The sequence below is a fragment of the Trypanosoma theileri genome (genome assembly GCF_002087225.1).
Source record: "Trypanosoma theileri isolate Edinburgh chromosome Unknown TM35_Tth_38_V1, whole genome shotgun sequence".
NCBI classification, from domain to species: domain Eukaryota; phylum Euglenozoa; class Kinetoplastea; order Trypanosomatida; family Trypanosomatidae; genus Trypanosoma; species Trypanosoma theileri.
Genome location: NW_021639880.1, coordinates 185,114 through 198,989, shown reverse-complemented (window position 1 = coordinate 198,989; position 13,876 = coordinate 185,114). Strand labels below are relative to the sequence as shown.

Below are 13,876 nucleotides of genomic sequence, written 5' to 3'. Positions count from 1 at the left end.
ATAATAATAATAATAATAATAATAATAATAATAATAATAATAATAATAATAATGACAGTAAATCAATAAAAGAAGATACGATTCCCATCTCCAATTACACCCACAAATACCTTCCTTTTCTTTTCTTTTCCTTATTTATCCTTTTATCTTTGTTTCTTTCTCTTTCTTTTTATTTAGTCTTCAGGCTCCACAGGAAGTTGACGTGAGAAGTGTTCCCGTTCTCGTCTATCCGCCTCATAATCAAAGTGTTCAATAGGAATACTCTTTGAATATCCCATCTCCTTTGCATCTTTCCCTAATTCCCGCAATTCAAAGGAAATCAAATCATGTACATCCACATGTGTATTGGAATTCTCCTGAAAATAAGATTCCCTCATAAGTTTTAAAAGTGTTTCCCGTGATGGTCGTTTCCCTTTTCCAAACTTAATATCATTATTATCCATAGATTGTAATGATTTCCGTATACCTGTACTTGCAGAAATACCAAAATGATAATTTAATGGAAGATCCACATTATCAATTTCTCCACATAATGTATCCACATATGTTTTCTCTACACGATAGGTAGGTGTATTTCGTCCATGTGGGGTATTTCCCTTTTCATCTATTTGATCCACCGTCTCTACTCTTACAATTCGTCGACGACTGACATTTTCACGTGTGAGGATTACTGTTAATCGACGTTTATAATAACGGACGAGAAGTTCAACAGGATCTTCTGGTGTTTTTAGTAATAATTCCTCCTGTCCAGCCGCCGTTTTCCATCGTCCATCCCGTTGATTCTCTTTTTCTTGTTGTTTTTGTTGTTTTTCTTGTTGTTTATTTTCTTCTGGAGTTTGTATGCCCATCTGCACAGCGCGTTGGGTGGGGTATTGTCGAAAATCATATCGGCATTGCAGTCGCACTGGTGAGGCTCGAAAGTCTTCTTGCCGTGGATTGAAATTATTTAAAGATCCTTTTTCTTCTTTAGATGGGAGATTTAATAATAACATGATTTGCGGCTCATGTGCCTTATGTTCTTTTTCTTGTTTATTATTATTCTTATTATTATTCTTATTATTCTTATTATTATTAGAAGTCTTTTCTTCTTTTTCTTCTTCCTCATCTTCACGATGGCCCACAGAGTCGAGGAGAATTCCAAATCCCTTAAAGTCCGAGTACTTCAATCCAAATATACGCGGCTCCAAATTACTATCATCTACAGAAGTGCCGCGTTTGAAGATACGGCGGTACATTTCTTCCCGTTCGTGTTGTCGGGCCTCACGGGCCATTCGACGTTGTTCTCGTAATGTTTCCCGCACAGTTTTAGTGTTATTTCCTTGACTGCTGTTATTATTATTATTATTATTATTATTATTATCTTCCTCATCTTCTTCATCCTCTTCTTCTTCTTCTTCATTTTCCATATTAAGAAGAAGATCCGCCACTCGAGATGGATCTCGTCTAATAGCTTCCTCCTCTGCGGCATCGGGATCAATGGGTTTACTATACTTTGGTACATGTTGATGATCATCTCCTAATGGCTGTTCCAAATACCATAATGCCATTCCTTCTCCTCCTTGATATTTCTTCTCTTCATTTTCCCATTTATTATTATTATTATTATTATTATTATTATTATTATTATTATTATTTTCTTCTCCTTGTTTTTGTTTCCCTGCCTTCTCTTCCATAGTCTTTGCACGTACAATGGGAAGAGGTGGACGAATCGAAAAACGTAATCGCACCTCCCAGGCTTTATGATCACAGGGAGCTGTATTAAATGCAAATCCATGATCCCCAATATTATTTGTGGTGAGTCGAATAAACTTTTCATTCGCAACAGCAGAGCCGCCAATCATAAAGTGCGGCACTCCTTCTTCCCACCAGTCGGTTACGATAGGAGCAGCAAAGGAGTGTTCATGCATAAGTGGACCACGAATAAGACCAGGCGGGAGATCTTGATATTGGCGTTGTTTATCAGTATTGGGAGTCGCCCCAGCAACAGGTTGAATAGTGAAGATAAAGATAAAGAGAAGGAAATAGGAATAATAACCACAACAAGAGAGGGAAATGAAAGAAGAAGAAGAAGAAGAAGAAAAGGTGGAACGCATCCACGTAGGGCTTTGCCTCTTTGTCATTTGGTTTAAATGAATGGATCGGTGTACTTTTTTTTTTTCTTTGTTTTTTTTTTTTTTTCTCTTCTCTTTCTTTCTTTGTTGTTTGACCTTTCCTTGTATGTATTTGCTATTTTTTTGAGTATGATTTTTTTTTTTTTTAATATGTGTGTTTCTATTCCTTACCACAGCTGTAAAGTCTTATATATATATATAGACAACAAAAGGAGAGAAAGAGAAGAAACAGAAAATACTGAAAAAAAAACATATATAGATATGTACAGTGAAGTATATTTCTCTCTTTCTCTCTCTCTCTATATATATATCCGTTGTATACCCGCAACCAAGCAGGCCATATTTGCAAATAATAAAAAAAAAACACAGAGAACATGTATTCACAGACTCACAAACACACACAGAAAAACAAACAAAAAACAACAAGATCAACATCAATACAGATGAGTCAATTATTAAACCAAATAGGTGTGGGTTATCTCTACTAGCTATTGCAAGCCAAAGTGAGAGAACAAGGTGCCTTTTGCAGATACATAGACACATTAAGAAGTTACAATAGGGGAAATAAACAAACAAAGAAACAAGAAACACCATTTAAATATATCTCTCTCAATCGTTTTCAAAAGCTCACACACATATACACTTACATATACTTACATGTATATGTATATGTTTATATATAAATATATATAAATATTTGTAAACATATAATAAATAAATAAATAAATATATATATATATATATATTCCATAGAAACTACTGCTTCTCTTTTTCTTTCCTTTTTCACTCCGTACTTAGTGTAACTTCCTCATGGCGGTGTGGACTCTCAAGATACTCACGTGATCGCATCTCAATAAGACGTGAGATACACCGTTCCATTTGAAAAGAGGCATCTGTATGATCCATCAATCGTTTCCCTGTTTCCCGTTCATATTCGGTAAGTTTAGCTGTACTTAACGCGGCTGCCACACTTGCATCTAATGTTTGATGTGCTGCCTCATATTCCTCTTTACTCTCCTGTAATAACATTGTTTCCACCTCTGCATAGACTACTACCTTGCAGCGATACTCATAAAGGGCATCAATTAAAAGAAGAAAACGATTTTTAATATCACTACTTTCATATGTGAAACGTGGTACACCTTCAATAAATACAGTATGAAAGGTTTTAGCAATTACTTCATAATCAGCACTAGACATGGCACCACCGCAGATATCTGCAAAATGAAAACGACAAACATCTCCACAAGCTGCTGGAATACGAATATCACGACCAAATACACGTAATTTCCTTTCCACTGTTGGCATACCTTTACAAACTTGTAGAAAAAGATCCGCAAACTTTTTATCATTCTCTGTATTAATAGGAGAAAGATATGTCTGGGCATCACTTCCACTAAGACGATGATCGGTTTCACTACGCATATTATACACGATAGATTGTCGTTTTACCAATTCGATAAAAGGAAGGAAACTCTCACGATTAAGTCCACCAAGGTATAAATCATCTGGTGGACGATTGGAAGTGAATATCACAACAAGACCAATCTTATAGAAGGCATTAAAAAGACGACGCATAATCATTGCATGAGCGACATCAGAGACGGCCACTTCATCAAAACATAATAATTCAACATCACTAATAAGTCGTTGGGCTACTTCATCAAAAAGATCAATAGATGCTTCAGGTGTACGTCGTTTCTGTAATTGACCATCTCGATCTGTTTTATTCTTTGAGGAATATTGTATATCATGAGATGTCCGTTGTACATCTAACATAAAATGATGAAAATGTACACGTTGTTTCTTAATACCTGAGGGTGCGTTATTATATAGTAAATCCATCAACATTGTTTTCCCACATCCCACACCTCCGTAAACATATAAACCTTTTACACGAGAGAGTGGATGATAGGCGGAGTTACCATTATTATCATTTTCCTCTAATGCACGTTTTACTTTTTCTTCTTGTTCACGACGAAGAAAAAATGATGGAACAATACCAAGACGATTGGGAGGTCGTAATTCCACTTTACGTGGTTTAGATCTTCCATCACTACGAAGATAGGTCTCAAGATCATTATAGAGGCGATCAAACACGGGTAATGCAGTTACTTGTCGTTCATCTCGTGATATTGTACCAGAGAGAACAAGTCGATCATATGCTGTGGATGGCTTACAGCTACAGAATCGCACAGCCGATATGCGGCGGAACATTTTTATCTTTTTTTTATTTTCTAATCTGTCTAGGAAAAAATCCCCCCTTTTTTTTTTCTTTCAAAAAAAAAAAAAAAAGGAAATAACTTCAGGTATAATAGGCGGTACACTCTCTCTCTCTCTCTCTCACACACACACACACAAGTGTGAGAGAGAGAAAGTGATATACAGAAAACAAAAAAGACACCAAACACAAATAAAAAATAAAAAATGAGAAAATCTGAGTGTATTTGTAGACATTACCACTCAGAAATATGTATTTTTTTTCTTTCTTTCTTTCTTTCGTTCTTTCACTAACTATCAATAATAAAAAAAAATAAAATCAAATATAAAGTCTACATTGAAATTAGAGACCTCTTGAAGAAGGGATAGAAACAAAAATTAGGAGGAGAGGAAAAGACATGGGGAGAAAGAAAAAGGACTGCGCAGTCCGGGAATCGAACCCGGGCCTCCCGCGTGGCAGGCGAGAATTCTACCACTAGACCAACTGCGCTTGTGATGAACCACATTAATAATTATCATTTCTGAAATAAAAGGGGGGTTTTCCTTTTCACTCAGAATTAAAAGGGAGGGGAGGGAGAAAAGGGATGCCGCCACCCGGGATCGAACCAGGGACCTTCAGATCTTCAGTCTGACGCTCTCCCAACTGAGCTATAGCGGCTACGATGAATGACCCTCATCATCATGGTATTTAATCCCTTTTTTTTTTTATTCTTTCTTTTCAAATTAATTGTGATGATTCATTTTGGTGTCCATCTCATTTCTTTGGAAGAAGAAAATAATAATAATTTAATACAGTTTTATAATATTATATTTACATATACAATTAGAGAGGGAGAGACATTCATTCTTTTTTTTTTTTCTTTTTTTTTTTTTACAAAATAACACACAGACATAAAAATAACTCTACGTAAAGGGGTGAAAATAAAATAATAATAAAAAAAAAGAAAACAAAAATAAAACAAGTTCATTCACCATATATATATATTATAGGATTAATTCATCCAACCTTCACCAAGACATACAGTAAAATCTGAGAGTATTCGGAAAAGATCTACTATCGTACCATCATCAAGATCTCTCCCATCATCTCGAACGTTATGCCATGAATACGGGAATGGATTTGGAATAACATGTAATACCCGTTGTGTTTCCATCCAGTGTATATGATCATCCTCTATTCCAAAACGATTCCCTAACGTTGGACCTTGTGCTGATATTTCCGATAAAGGAAAGAAAATATTATTATTAATGATACTAGGAGTCTTGGATGACAACTTCCCTTCTTCAACTGTAAACATCCCATGCGGTGATCCTTGACGACACCAAAGCTCTGGTACCTCCTTTGGACATTCACTTCCCGAAGTACTTGTAAAACTCATGGAAGTCTGTAAATGATGAAGAAGATTTTGTAATTCTTCTGCCCGTTTACGATGTGAATACTCTACATTAGCTAATAAAGAAAACGCTAAACCACTTTGATCAGGAAAATAATTATGAAATTGTGTACGTGCCGTTCCCATAAGATCATATAATACAAAGAGATCAATAGAATCAAAACGTGAAGAAGTGGATAATCTATTAGAGGTTAATGTTGTTTTCCATTCTTGAGCTAAATGACGAGAACCGTATGTATGATCTGTACCACTCCAAGAAACAAAAGCTTCCTCACCATCAAATAAAATCACAGATATCGCAGGAAGATTCCTCACGAGATTTAACAAACGTAACCAATTCCCACCATTCTTAAAGAATGAATGGGATTCACTTTCTGATTTTCCTGTTCCTGATGTCTCTGAAGAGATAGAAAGACATCTTAAGGTATCCTCATCATCGGCATAGTAATAACGTAAAAGATTTAGATAGGTAGGAGAAAGAGATTTAGACATTTGTAAACATATTTCTTCTTCATTATTATCATTATTATTATTATTATCCGATCCTTCTCTTATCGCTGCATTTATAATATTAACAGTATCTGATAATACCGTAATAAGTTGCATAGTTTCCAGAAGAAATACAAGAGGAACAACAGAATCACAGGCACCTAAAAAGTTAATATTAGCATAATACTTACTATCCCAATGAGCTGAGAGAACAACATGTCGAAGTTTCTCATCACCAAGTTTTTTTCCACCTATCGCAGCAAATGAGGATCGTTGTTTTGAATTTTTTTTCTTTCCTTTCCCTATATTTTTATTATTATCATTCTGCTTCTGGAATGCAGGACCCCCATTAAAATGAAAAACAAGATTAGAGAAATTTCGAGTTCCAAATGGGGTATCACTCGTAAAGTTATCCCATTCCAACTCCCAATAGGATGCCGGTAGTAGTGAAGTAATAGTAATATTATTATTATTATTATTATTATTATTATTATTATTAGTAGTAGTAGTAGTAGTAGTAGTAGTAGTAGTAATATTAACAGCAGCAAGAGCAGAAGGAGTAAAGAGTTTATTCCGTGGTGATTGCCAAAGACCCTCGGAAGTGAGAAAATTAAGTGTTTTCAGTTGTCCAGATGAAAAGGAACCGGCCACACGAGTACCAAAACTTAAAATCGTATTAACTTTACTCATGAGTTTCACTCGATATTCTTCAGGTGAAAGTAAAAAGGCAAGGGCGGATAAAATCTCTGTTTTCTCTGTAGATGAGGTATTCTCATCATGATTAAAACCCCCATTACTATTACTATTATCATTATCATAATAATAAGAAGAATAATAATGAGATTCATCTTTTCGTTTAGATGTTTGGAGTCCTCGAGCTACACGTCCACACATACCAGTCCCTGAAAAGATATCAGCCTTATGTGAAGCCGAATCTTTTTTCTTTCCTGCCAATAAAACTAATAATACGATTAATCCTATTAGAACTACAAATCCCGATATAACTATTCCAATAATAATCTTATTGTTTGGTTTGCAATTGCGCTTAGGTACTTCATTTGTATGATTTACCAGTTTCTGTTTGGCGGGTTTTCCTTTTCTTTTACCACTATTACTATTACTCCCATTACTATTACTACTACTATTACTACTATTACTATTACTGCTGTTAGGAATAATTTCACGATTACGCATCTTTTTTTTTTTTCACCCTCCACTATTTCACAATCTCTAATGGGTATTTTATCACTATTGCCTCCAGGTCTGTATTGTAGTGTGTGAATACGGAAATATTTATTATTATTAATAATATTATTACCCACTTTATGTTACTATGAGATAATTAAGAAAAAGAGAGATGGAGAGAGAGAGAGAGAAAGAAAGAGATTTTCAAAAAAAGAGAAAAAGAACAGAGAGAGAGAAAAAAAAAAAAACACAGAAATGTCTTCTTTATCTTGAGTATTTATTTAATTTTACTTTTATTTTTTCGTCTCTCTTATTTCAAATCACCAAAGCACGGGAAATGAAACCACATTCAACCATATATATATATATACAATTTCCCACACTTCACCCTCTTCCTCTCTTTTGCAGTATCAATGGATTCACACATTATTTCTATTTTTATTCTCCTGCTTCCAAGAACTGGTGTCATTGATCTCTGATCTATCGTGCACAGGTAAAAAAGAAATGATAAGAAGAAACAAAACAAATCAAAAAAAAAAAGAAGTCAATGTACCTCAAAGACATACCACTATATATATATATATATGTCTGGGGTAAAAAAAAAAGAGTACATACAAATTTCTCTTATACATATACAATAATAGCAACAACATTCAAGAAACAAAGAGAGTATATATATATATATATACCTATTCTTGTTATTTCTCTCTTGACCTCACAACTCCTCATTTCCAGCAGTTGCTGTGGATCCCACTCCCAATTCCTCAAACACACTGTAAATAAACTCCGCCACCTCATCTGGTTCCTTCAACCCAAGTGCTGGAATAGACTGATACACATTATTACTTTTCCCTTCTGCCGTATTTCTTCCCATTCCCGTTCCCGTTCCTGTTGTTGGGGTTGGACTGACTCTTGCTATTCCCGCTGCCTCTGATGATAATAATGCCGGCGGGACTGTTGTGTTAAATCGTCTCCAGATTGTTTGCGATGGGGAATCCATCATACTCGTTTCTACTATCGCAGAAGAAATAGACTCACGTCCTAAACGTCTTCCGGCGGCATTCTTTACACGTTTCATGGCGGCCGCATTTCGTCTCCAATATTCCCGAACTAATAATACCAATTTCTCTTGTTTTTCAATATTATTACGAATATCATCAATAGCGGCCCGTACGTTTGTAATCTCTGCCAGGCGTTGTTCCTTCTGTTGTTGTAATACCTCTAACATCTGTACAAGTTCTTCATTTAAGAGAAGATCATCCACATCTCGTATTTTTGCCTGAGAGTTTTGATGTATTGTGCTTGAGTTAAGTTTCATCACCTGTGCATCTCGTTGCACCAGTAATTGAGCCCGTTGAGCTTCTAAACTAATATTCGTTTGTAATAAACGTGCGGTCTCCGCCTGTTGTTTACGTAATTCCTCTCGTAATTTCTCCACTTCTTCTTCTGTTTTTTCTTTTGAAATGGCGAAGTGGGCGGTATCTTCTGTTAATGCGGCGAGTAAAGTGGCGAGATGATCGGGATTTGGTTGACGGCCGTGAATACTGCGAGAGACATCATTTGGGGGAAGAACCACCGGGGGACGTTTGACAAGAGAACTGCGACGATACAATAATGTAGTTTGTTTAGGTGCTGCTGGAGAAGAAACGGGAGTATCGGCATTCATTTTATTATTATTATTATTATTATTATTATTATTNTATATATATATATATATACCTATTCTTGTTATTTCTCTCTTGACCTCACAACTCCTCATTTCCAGCAGTTGCTGTGGATCCCACTCCCAATTCCTCAAACACACTGTAAATAAACTCCGCCACCTCATCTGGTTCCTTCAACCCAAGTGCTGGAATAGACTGATACACATTATTACTTTTCCCTTCTGCCGTATTTCTTCCCATTCCCGTTCCCGTTCCTGTTGTTGGGGTTGGACTGACTCTTGCTATTCCCGCTGCCTCTGATGATAATAATGCCGGCGGGACTGTTGTGTTAAATCGTCTCCAGATTGTTTGCGATGGGGAATCCATCATACTCGTTTCTACTATCGCAGAAGAAATAGACTCACGTCCTAAACGTCTTCCGGCGGCATTCTTTACACGTTTCATGGCGGCCGCATTTCGTCTCCAATATTCCCGAACTAATAATACCAATTTCTCTTGTTTTTCAATATTATTACGAATATCATCAATAGCGGCCCGTACGTTTGTAATCTCTGCCAGGCGTTGTTCCTTCTGTTGTTGTAATACCTCTAACATCTGTACAAGTTCTTCATTTAAGAGAAGATCATCCACATCTCGTATTTTTGCCTGAGAGTTTTGATGTATTGTGCTTGAGTTAAGTTTCATCACCTGTGCATCTCGTTGCACCAGTAATTGAGCCCGTTGAGCTTCTAAACTAATATTCGTTTGTAATAAACGTGCGGTCTCCGCCTGTTGTTTACGTAATTCCTCTCGTAATTTCTCCACTTCTTCTTCTGTTTTTTCTTTTGAAATGGCGAAGTGGGCGGTATCTTCTGTTAATGCGGCGAGTAAAGTGGCGAGATGATCGGGATTTGGTTGACGGCCGTGAATACTGCGAGAGACATCATTTGGGGGAAGAACCACCGGGGGACGTTTGACAAGAGAACTGCGACGATACAATAATGTAGTTTGTTTAGGTGCTGCTGGAGAAGAAACGGGAGTATCGGCATTCATTTTATTATTATTATTATTATTATTATTATTATTATTATTATTGGTTTTCTTGTTTTTATCCTCATCCTTATTCTTTGGGCTCTTATTATTATTATTACTATCACTCCTACTCGTCGTACTACTGGGAATAAGTTTGAGTATATCTTTTTCCTTTTCCTGCGGTGTATCTGATAGTTGTTGTTGTTGTTGTTGTTGTTGGGATTCCTTTCGGTCAAGAGCGGGGAGTTTTAAGGTGTTGACATCAGAACTTTTAATAATATTGGCCTCTACACTAAAGTGGGATTCATCTTGTAAGGAGAATGAATTTAATTCTTCCTTCTTATTATTATTATTCTTATCATTATTCTTATTCTTTGCGGATGTAGATAATAATAATGATGCTGATGATAATGGAGGTAACAGCACAGAAGGTGTTTCTTCTATTATTACTGTTGTCGTCGTCGTGCTTGAAAGTAGATTCGACTCTTTTCCTTCTTTTCCCTCTTTTTCTCCTTTTTCTTTTTCTTCTTCTTCTTGTTGACGTTGTTTGGGAAATGATTGTAATTGTTGTTGTCGTCTCTGTTGTCGCTTTAACATTCGTCTTTTCACCATCCATCGAAGTTCCTTTTGTAATTCCTGTTCCTCCTGTAAAAGTTGCACTTCATCCTCAGGAAGTTCATCCACAGTATAATTACTATTACTATTCGTAGTAGTAGTAGTAGTAGTAGTAGTAGTAGTCGTATTTGTATTAATAGATGAAGTGGTGGTATTCAAATTGTGTAGATGTTTATTATTATTATTATTATTATTATTATTATTATTATTATTAGTTTGCCTATTTCTTCTATGAGAAGAAGTACGTGTATGTCCTAATAAACGTTGTTGAATTTCCCACGTCACCGCATCTCCTACTTTTCCCACTAAACTTTCCATTGCAGTTCTTATATGTTGTAACGTCTGATCTCTTCTGGTGGTTTCTTTATTAATATCCCGATCTGCACGTAAACGAAGGGCCGCACGGTGTTCCTGCAATCGTGTGAGTGTTGCCAAGACTTCATCTCGTTCTCCACGTAAAGTCCAATTTTCTGCTAATCGTACTCGTTCTAATAATGCCTCTTCCATTTCTTGTAAAGCCAACTTATATGCATGGGAGGCGGATTGAAAAGTGGAAACCCATCCTTCTACAGAAAGACGTAAATGTCGACGGATGAGTTGTAATTGTTGAAGAAGGGAAAGTAACTTTTTACGTTCTTTTTCATTTACTGTACGGGTTTGAACAATTCCTTTATGTTGTTTTTGTAAATCCATCTGCATATTGCCTTCACATTCTTCTTCTATATGTTTGGCAGTGGTTTCCATTTCCGTGGATTTATCTTTAAACCATTGGGCTACATACGGGAAAGCACGTCCAGTGGCTACTGTTAAATACAAAGATTTCGTCATGGGATTGATCTCTACAAGATTTGAAGTGGTTTGATGAATACTAGCCGTACCTGTTCTTTTTAGTTCATTCGGGTCATCATCTTTAGTAAAGGTTAATGTCGTTGGACGATCAGCCATCGTTCTTTTTTTTTTTCTTTTTTCTTTTTCTCTTTTTTAAAAAAATAATTTGTTTCTTCAGTTCTATCTCTAGTAATATATATATAAATAAATATATATATATAAATATATATTTACATACAACTCTATTGAAATGGTTTTTATCCTTTCTAGATCCCAATATATATATGGCCAGAATATAATGAAAATGAGTATAATAGGAAGAGAAAGAGAAAAAAAAAATAAACATTTTATTCAGATATATATTGTAATGCATATTCTTTACTCATTTATGCTATGTAACACTTATATCCATATCCATATATATATATATATATATATATTTACTCTTTCATACAAACCAAATAAAAAAAAAAAAGAGAAAAACACTGAACTTCTAGAAGACATTGAAGAGACTTATAATAAGCCTTCCTTTTTTTACACAATATATATATCTATTAAATTGATACGATGTGTCGTTAATTACTTACACTCATAGGTCTATTTATTTGATCAATACACGTAGGAGAACAATAACAACAACAACAACAAAAGATTGATCAACGCACAAGAGACAGAGCATAAAAGAGATCGTACACACGCAAAGAGAGAGAGAGAGAGAGTTTCATTATCATGAAATATTAACATTGGTAACGCAAAGAAAACAAAAAAAAAGAAAAAAAAGTAAAAATAATAATAGTAGAGAGAAAAGCAAACAAACAAACAAACAAACAAACAAAAAAAGACATCACATCATTTTCTTACTTGTTCCACATAAAATTTTCGTTTTTTTTTTTTTAGACGTAACGATTTTCTCTTTCTCTTTGCACCTCCTTTTTCCTCCTTCCTTACTAATACTGCATATATATATATATATATTCTCTTACTTCATACATATACATAGATAAGTACAAGACTTTTTTTTTTTACGACCATATCCACTTTTTAAACAAAACAGCAGAAAAGAGAAAGAAACTTGCAGCAATTGCGGTATCTAATGTCTTTAGACTGACGCGAAGTATCACCGTATTACCCAGACGGATACGAATGAAAGAATCATCCACAGCAGATGTCTGTACTGGCGCAGTAGTCGTAGTAGTCGTCGTAGTCGTAGGAGAAGTACTCTCTACTTGTTGTTGTTGTGGTGGTTCTTTTTCTTTATTTGTGGTATGGGTAACAGCCTTATTTGATCCATTATTGTCCCTTACAGTTTCTCTTACCGTTGTTGTTGTTGTTGATGATGATGATGATAGTAGCTGTGGTGAGAACTCAGCGGCTTCACTATTCCTATTATTATGATTATTATGCGGTGTGGGATGTTCTCGTCTTCGTAGGGTCATTTGTGTGGGGGAGAGTTGACTTTTCTCTTGCTGATTTCCCATTTCCCCGTTTAATTTCACTTCCGTATCTTCTTCTTCCTTCTTTTCCTTTTCTTCTTCCTCTTCTTCTTTTCCTCTTGTTATTACCTTATCTTCCTCCTCCTCTTCTTCCCTCCCCTTCTTCTCCTTCTCCTTCTCCTCCATTTCTCCTTCTTCCTTCTTTTCCTTCTCTTCCTCCCCCTCCCCCTCTTTCTCTTTATTATCATTATTATCATTATTATCTTCCTCCTCCTTCTCTCTCTCCTCCTTCTCCTCCTTCTCCTCATTATTATTATTATTATTATTATTATTATTATTCCTCTTCTCCTTCTCCTCCTCCTCTGGTGTAGTCCTTGGCAGTTTGGGCACACTCGCCTCCACCTCTGGGGAGACTGGGGGGAATCCCCGCATCTCCGCCGCCCACACCTCCTCCGCCCGCCGCATCCCACACACCCCGCACGTAAAGTTCCGACTCGCCGCCGCCAACCGCCGCTTCTCCTCCGCACTCACATACCGGCCCATCAGGGCCCCCACCCCAACATCTTCATCCTGCGCCATAAAGGCCCGTAGGGCAATTAACACCAACGCAATATCATAGGAGGGCTGCCATAACTCGGGATGGAAACTACTCACACTTGAGCAAATACGGGTTTCCACCTCAAATCGACCACTTTGGGTTAGGAAGAGAATATCTGGTGGGGAAAAGGGATAATTGCGGGGAAATCGCAGGATTCCATGATAAAGACCACCTGCATAGACAGAGTCCGCAGGCCCCATAAGAGTGAAATGCCATTCAAAGAGATTATCGGGTAAAGGAGCAGCATAGAAATCACACACACGAGCCGCATCGATTTTTTTCTTTTCTTTAGATAAACGTTGAATGGCAGCTGCAGCGACACTCATTT

The 13,876-nt window shown here is 36.3% G+C and overlaps 6 protein-coding genes across 6 annotated transcripts; all 6 read right to left on the bottom strand.

The window, feature by feature from the left end:
- Positions 1-173: 173 nt before the first annotated feature.
- On the bottom strand, positions 174-2,120 carry TM35_000381620 (uncharacterized protein; the record flags this gene model as incomplete). Its single annotated transcript, XM_029029576.1, has 1 exon — positions 174-2,120. One exon carries the CDS (start codon positions 2,118-2,120, stop codon positions 174-176), a length of 1,947 nt encoding a protein of 648 aa, XP_028879153.1.
- Positions 2,121-2,894: 774 nt separating this feature from the next.
- Positions 2,895-4,328, bottom strand: TM35_000381610 (ATPase; the record flags this gene model as incomplete). Its single annotated transcript, XM_029029575.1, has 1 exon — positions 2,895-4,328. The coding sequence occupies one exon, from the start codon at positions 4,326-4,328 to the stop codon at positions 2,895-2,897; it is 1,434 nt and encodes a 477-aa protein (XP_028879152.1).
- Positions 4,329-5,323: 995 nt separating this feature from the next.
- On the bottom strand, positions 5,324-7,408 carry TM35_000381600 (glutaminyl cyclase; the record flags this gene model as incomplete). Its single annotated transcript, XM_029029574.1, has 1 exon — positions 5,324-7,408. One exon carries the CDS (start codon positions 7,406-7,408, stop codon positions 5,324-5,326), a length of 2,085 nt encoding a protein of 694 aa, XP_028879151.1.
- A 706-nt stretch (positions 7,409-8,114) lies between these two features.
- TM35_000381590 (uncharacterized protein) lies at positions 8,115-9,065 on the bottom strand (the record flags this gene model as incomplete). Its single annotated transcript, XM_029029573.1, has 1 exon — positions 8,115-9,065. One exon carries the CDS (start codon positions 9,063-9,065, stop codon positions 8,115-8,117), a length of 951 nt encoding a protein of 316 aa, XP_028879150.1.
- Positions 9,066-9,144: 79 nt separating this feature from the next.
- Positions 9,145-11,634, bottom strand: TM35_000381580 (uncharacterized protein; the record flags this gene model as incomplete). Its single annotated transcript, XM_029029572.1, has 1 exon — positions 9,145-11,634. One exon carries the CDS (start codon positions 11,632-11,634, stop codon positions 9,145-9,147), a length of 2,490 nt encoding a protein of 829 aa, XP_028879149.1.
- Positions 11,635-12,539: 905 nt separating this feature from the next.
- Positions 12,540-13,874, bottom strand: TM35_000381570 (putative ubiquitin-conjugating enzyme; the record flags this gene model as incomplete). Its single annotated transcript, XM_029029571.1, has 1 exon — positions 12,540-13,874. The coding sequence occupies one exon, from the start codon at positions 13,872-13,874 to the stop codon at positions 12,540-12,542; it is 1,335 nt and encodes a 444-aa protein (XP_028879148.1).
- Positions 13,875-13,876: the final 2 nt, after the last annotated feature.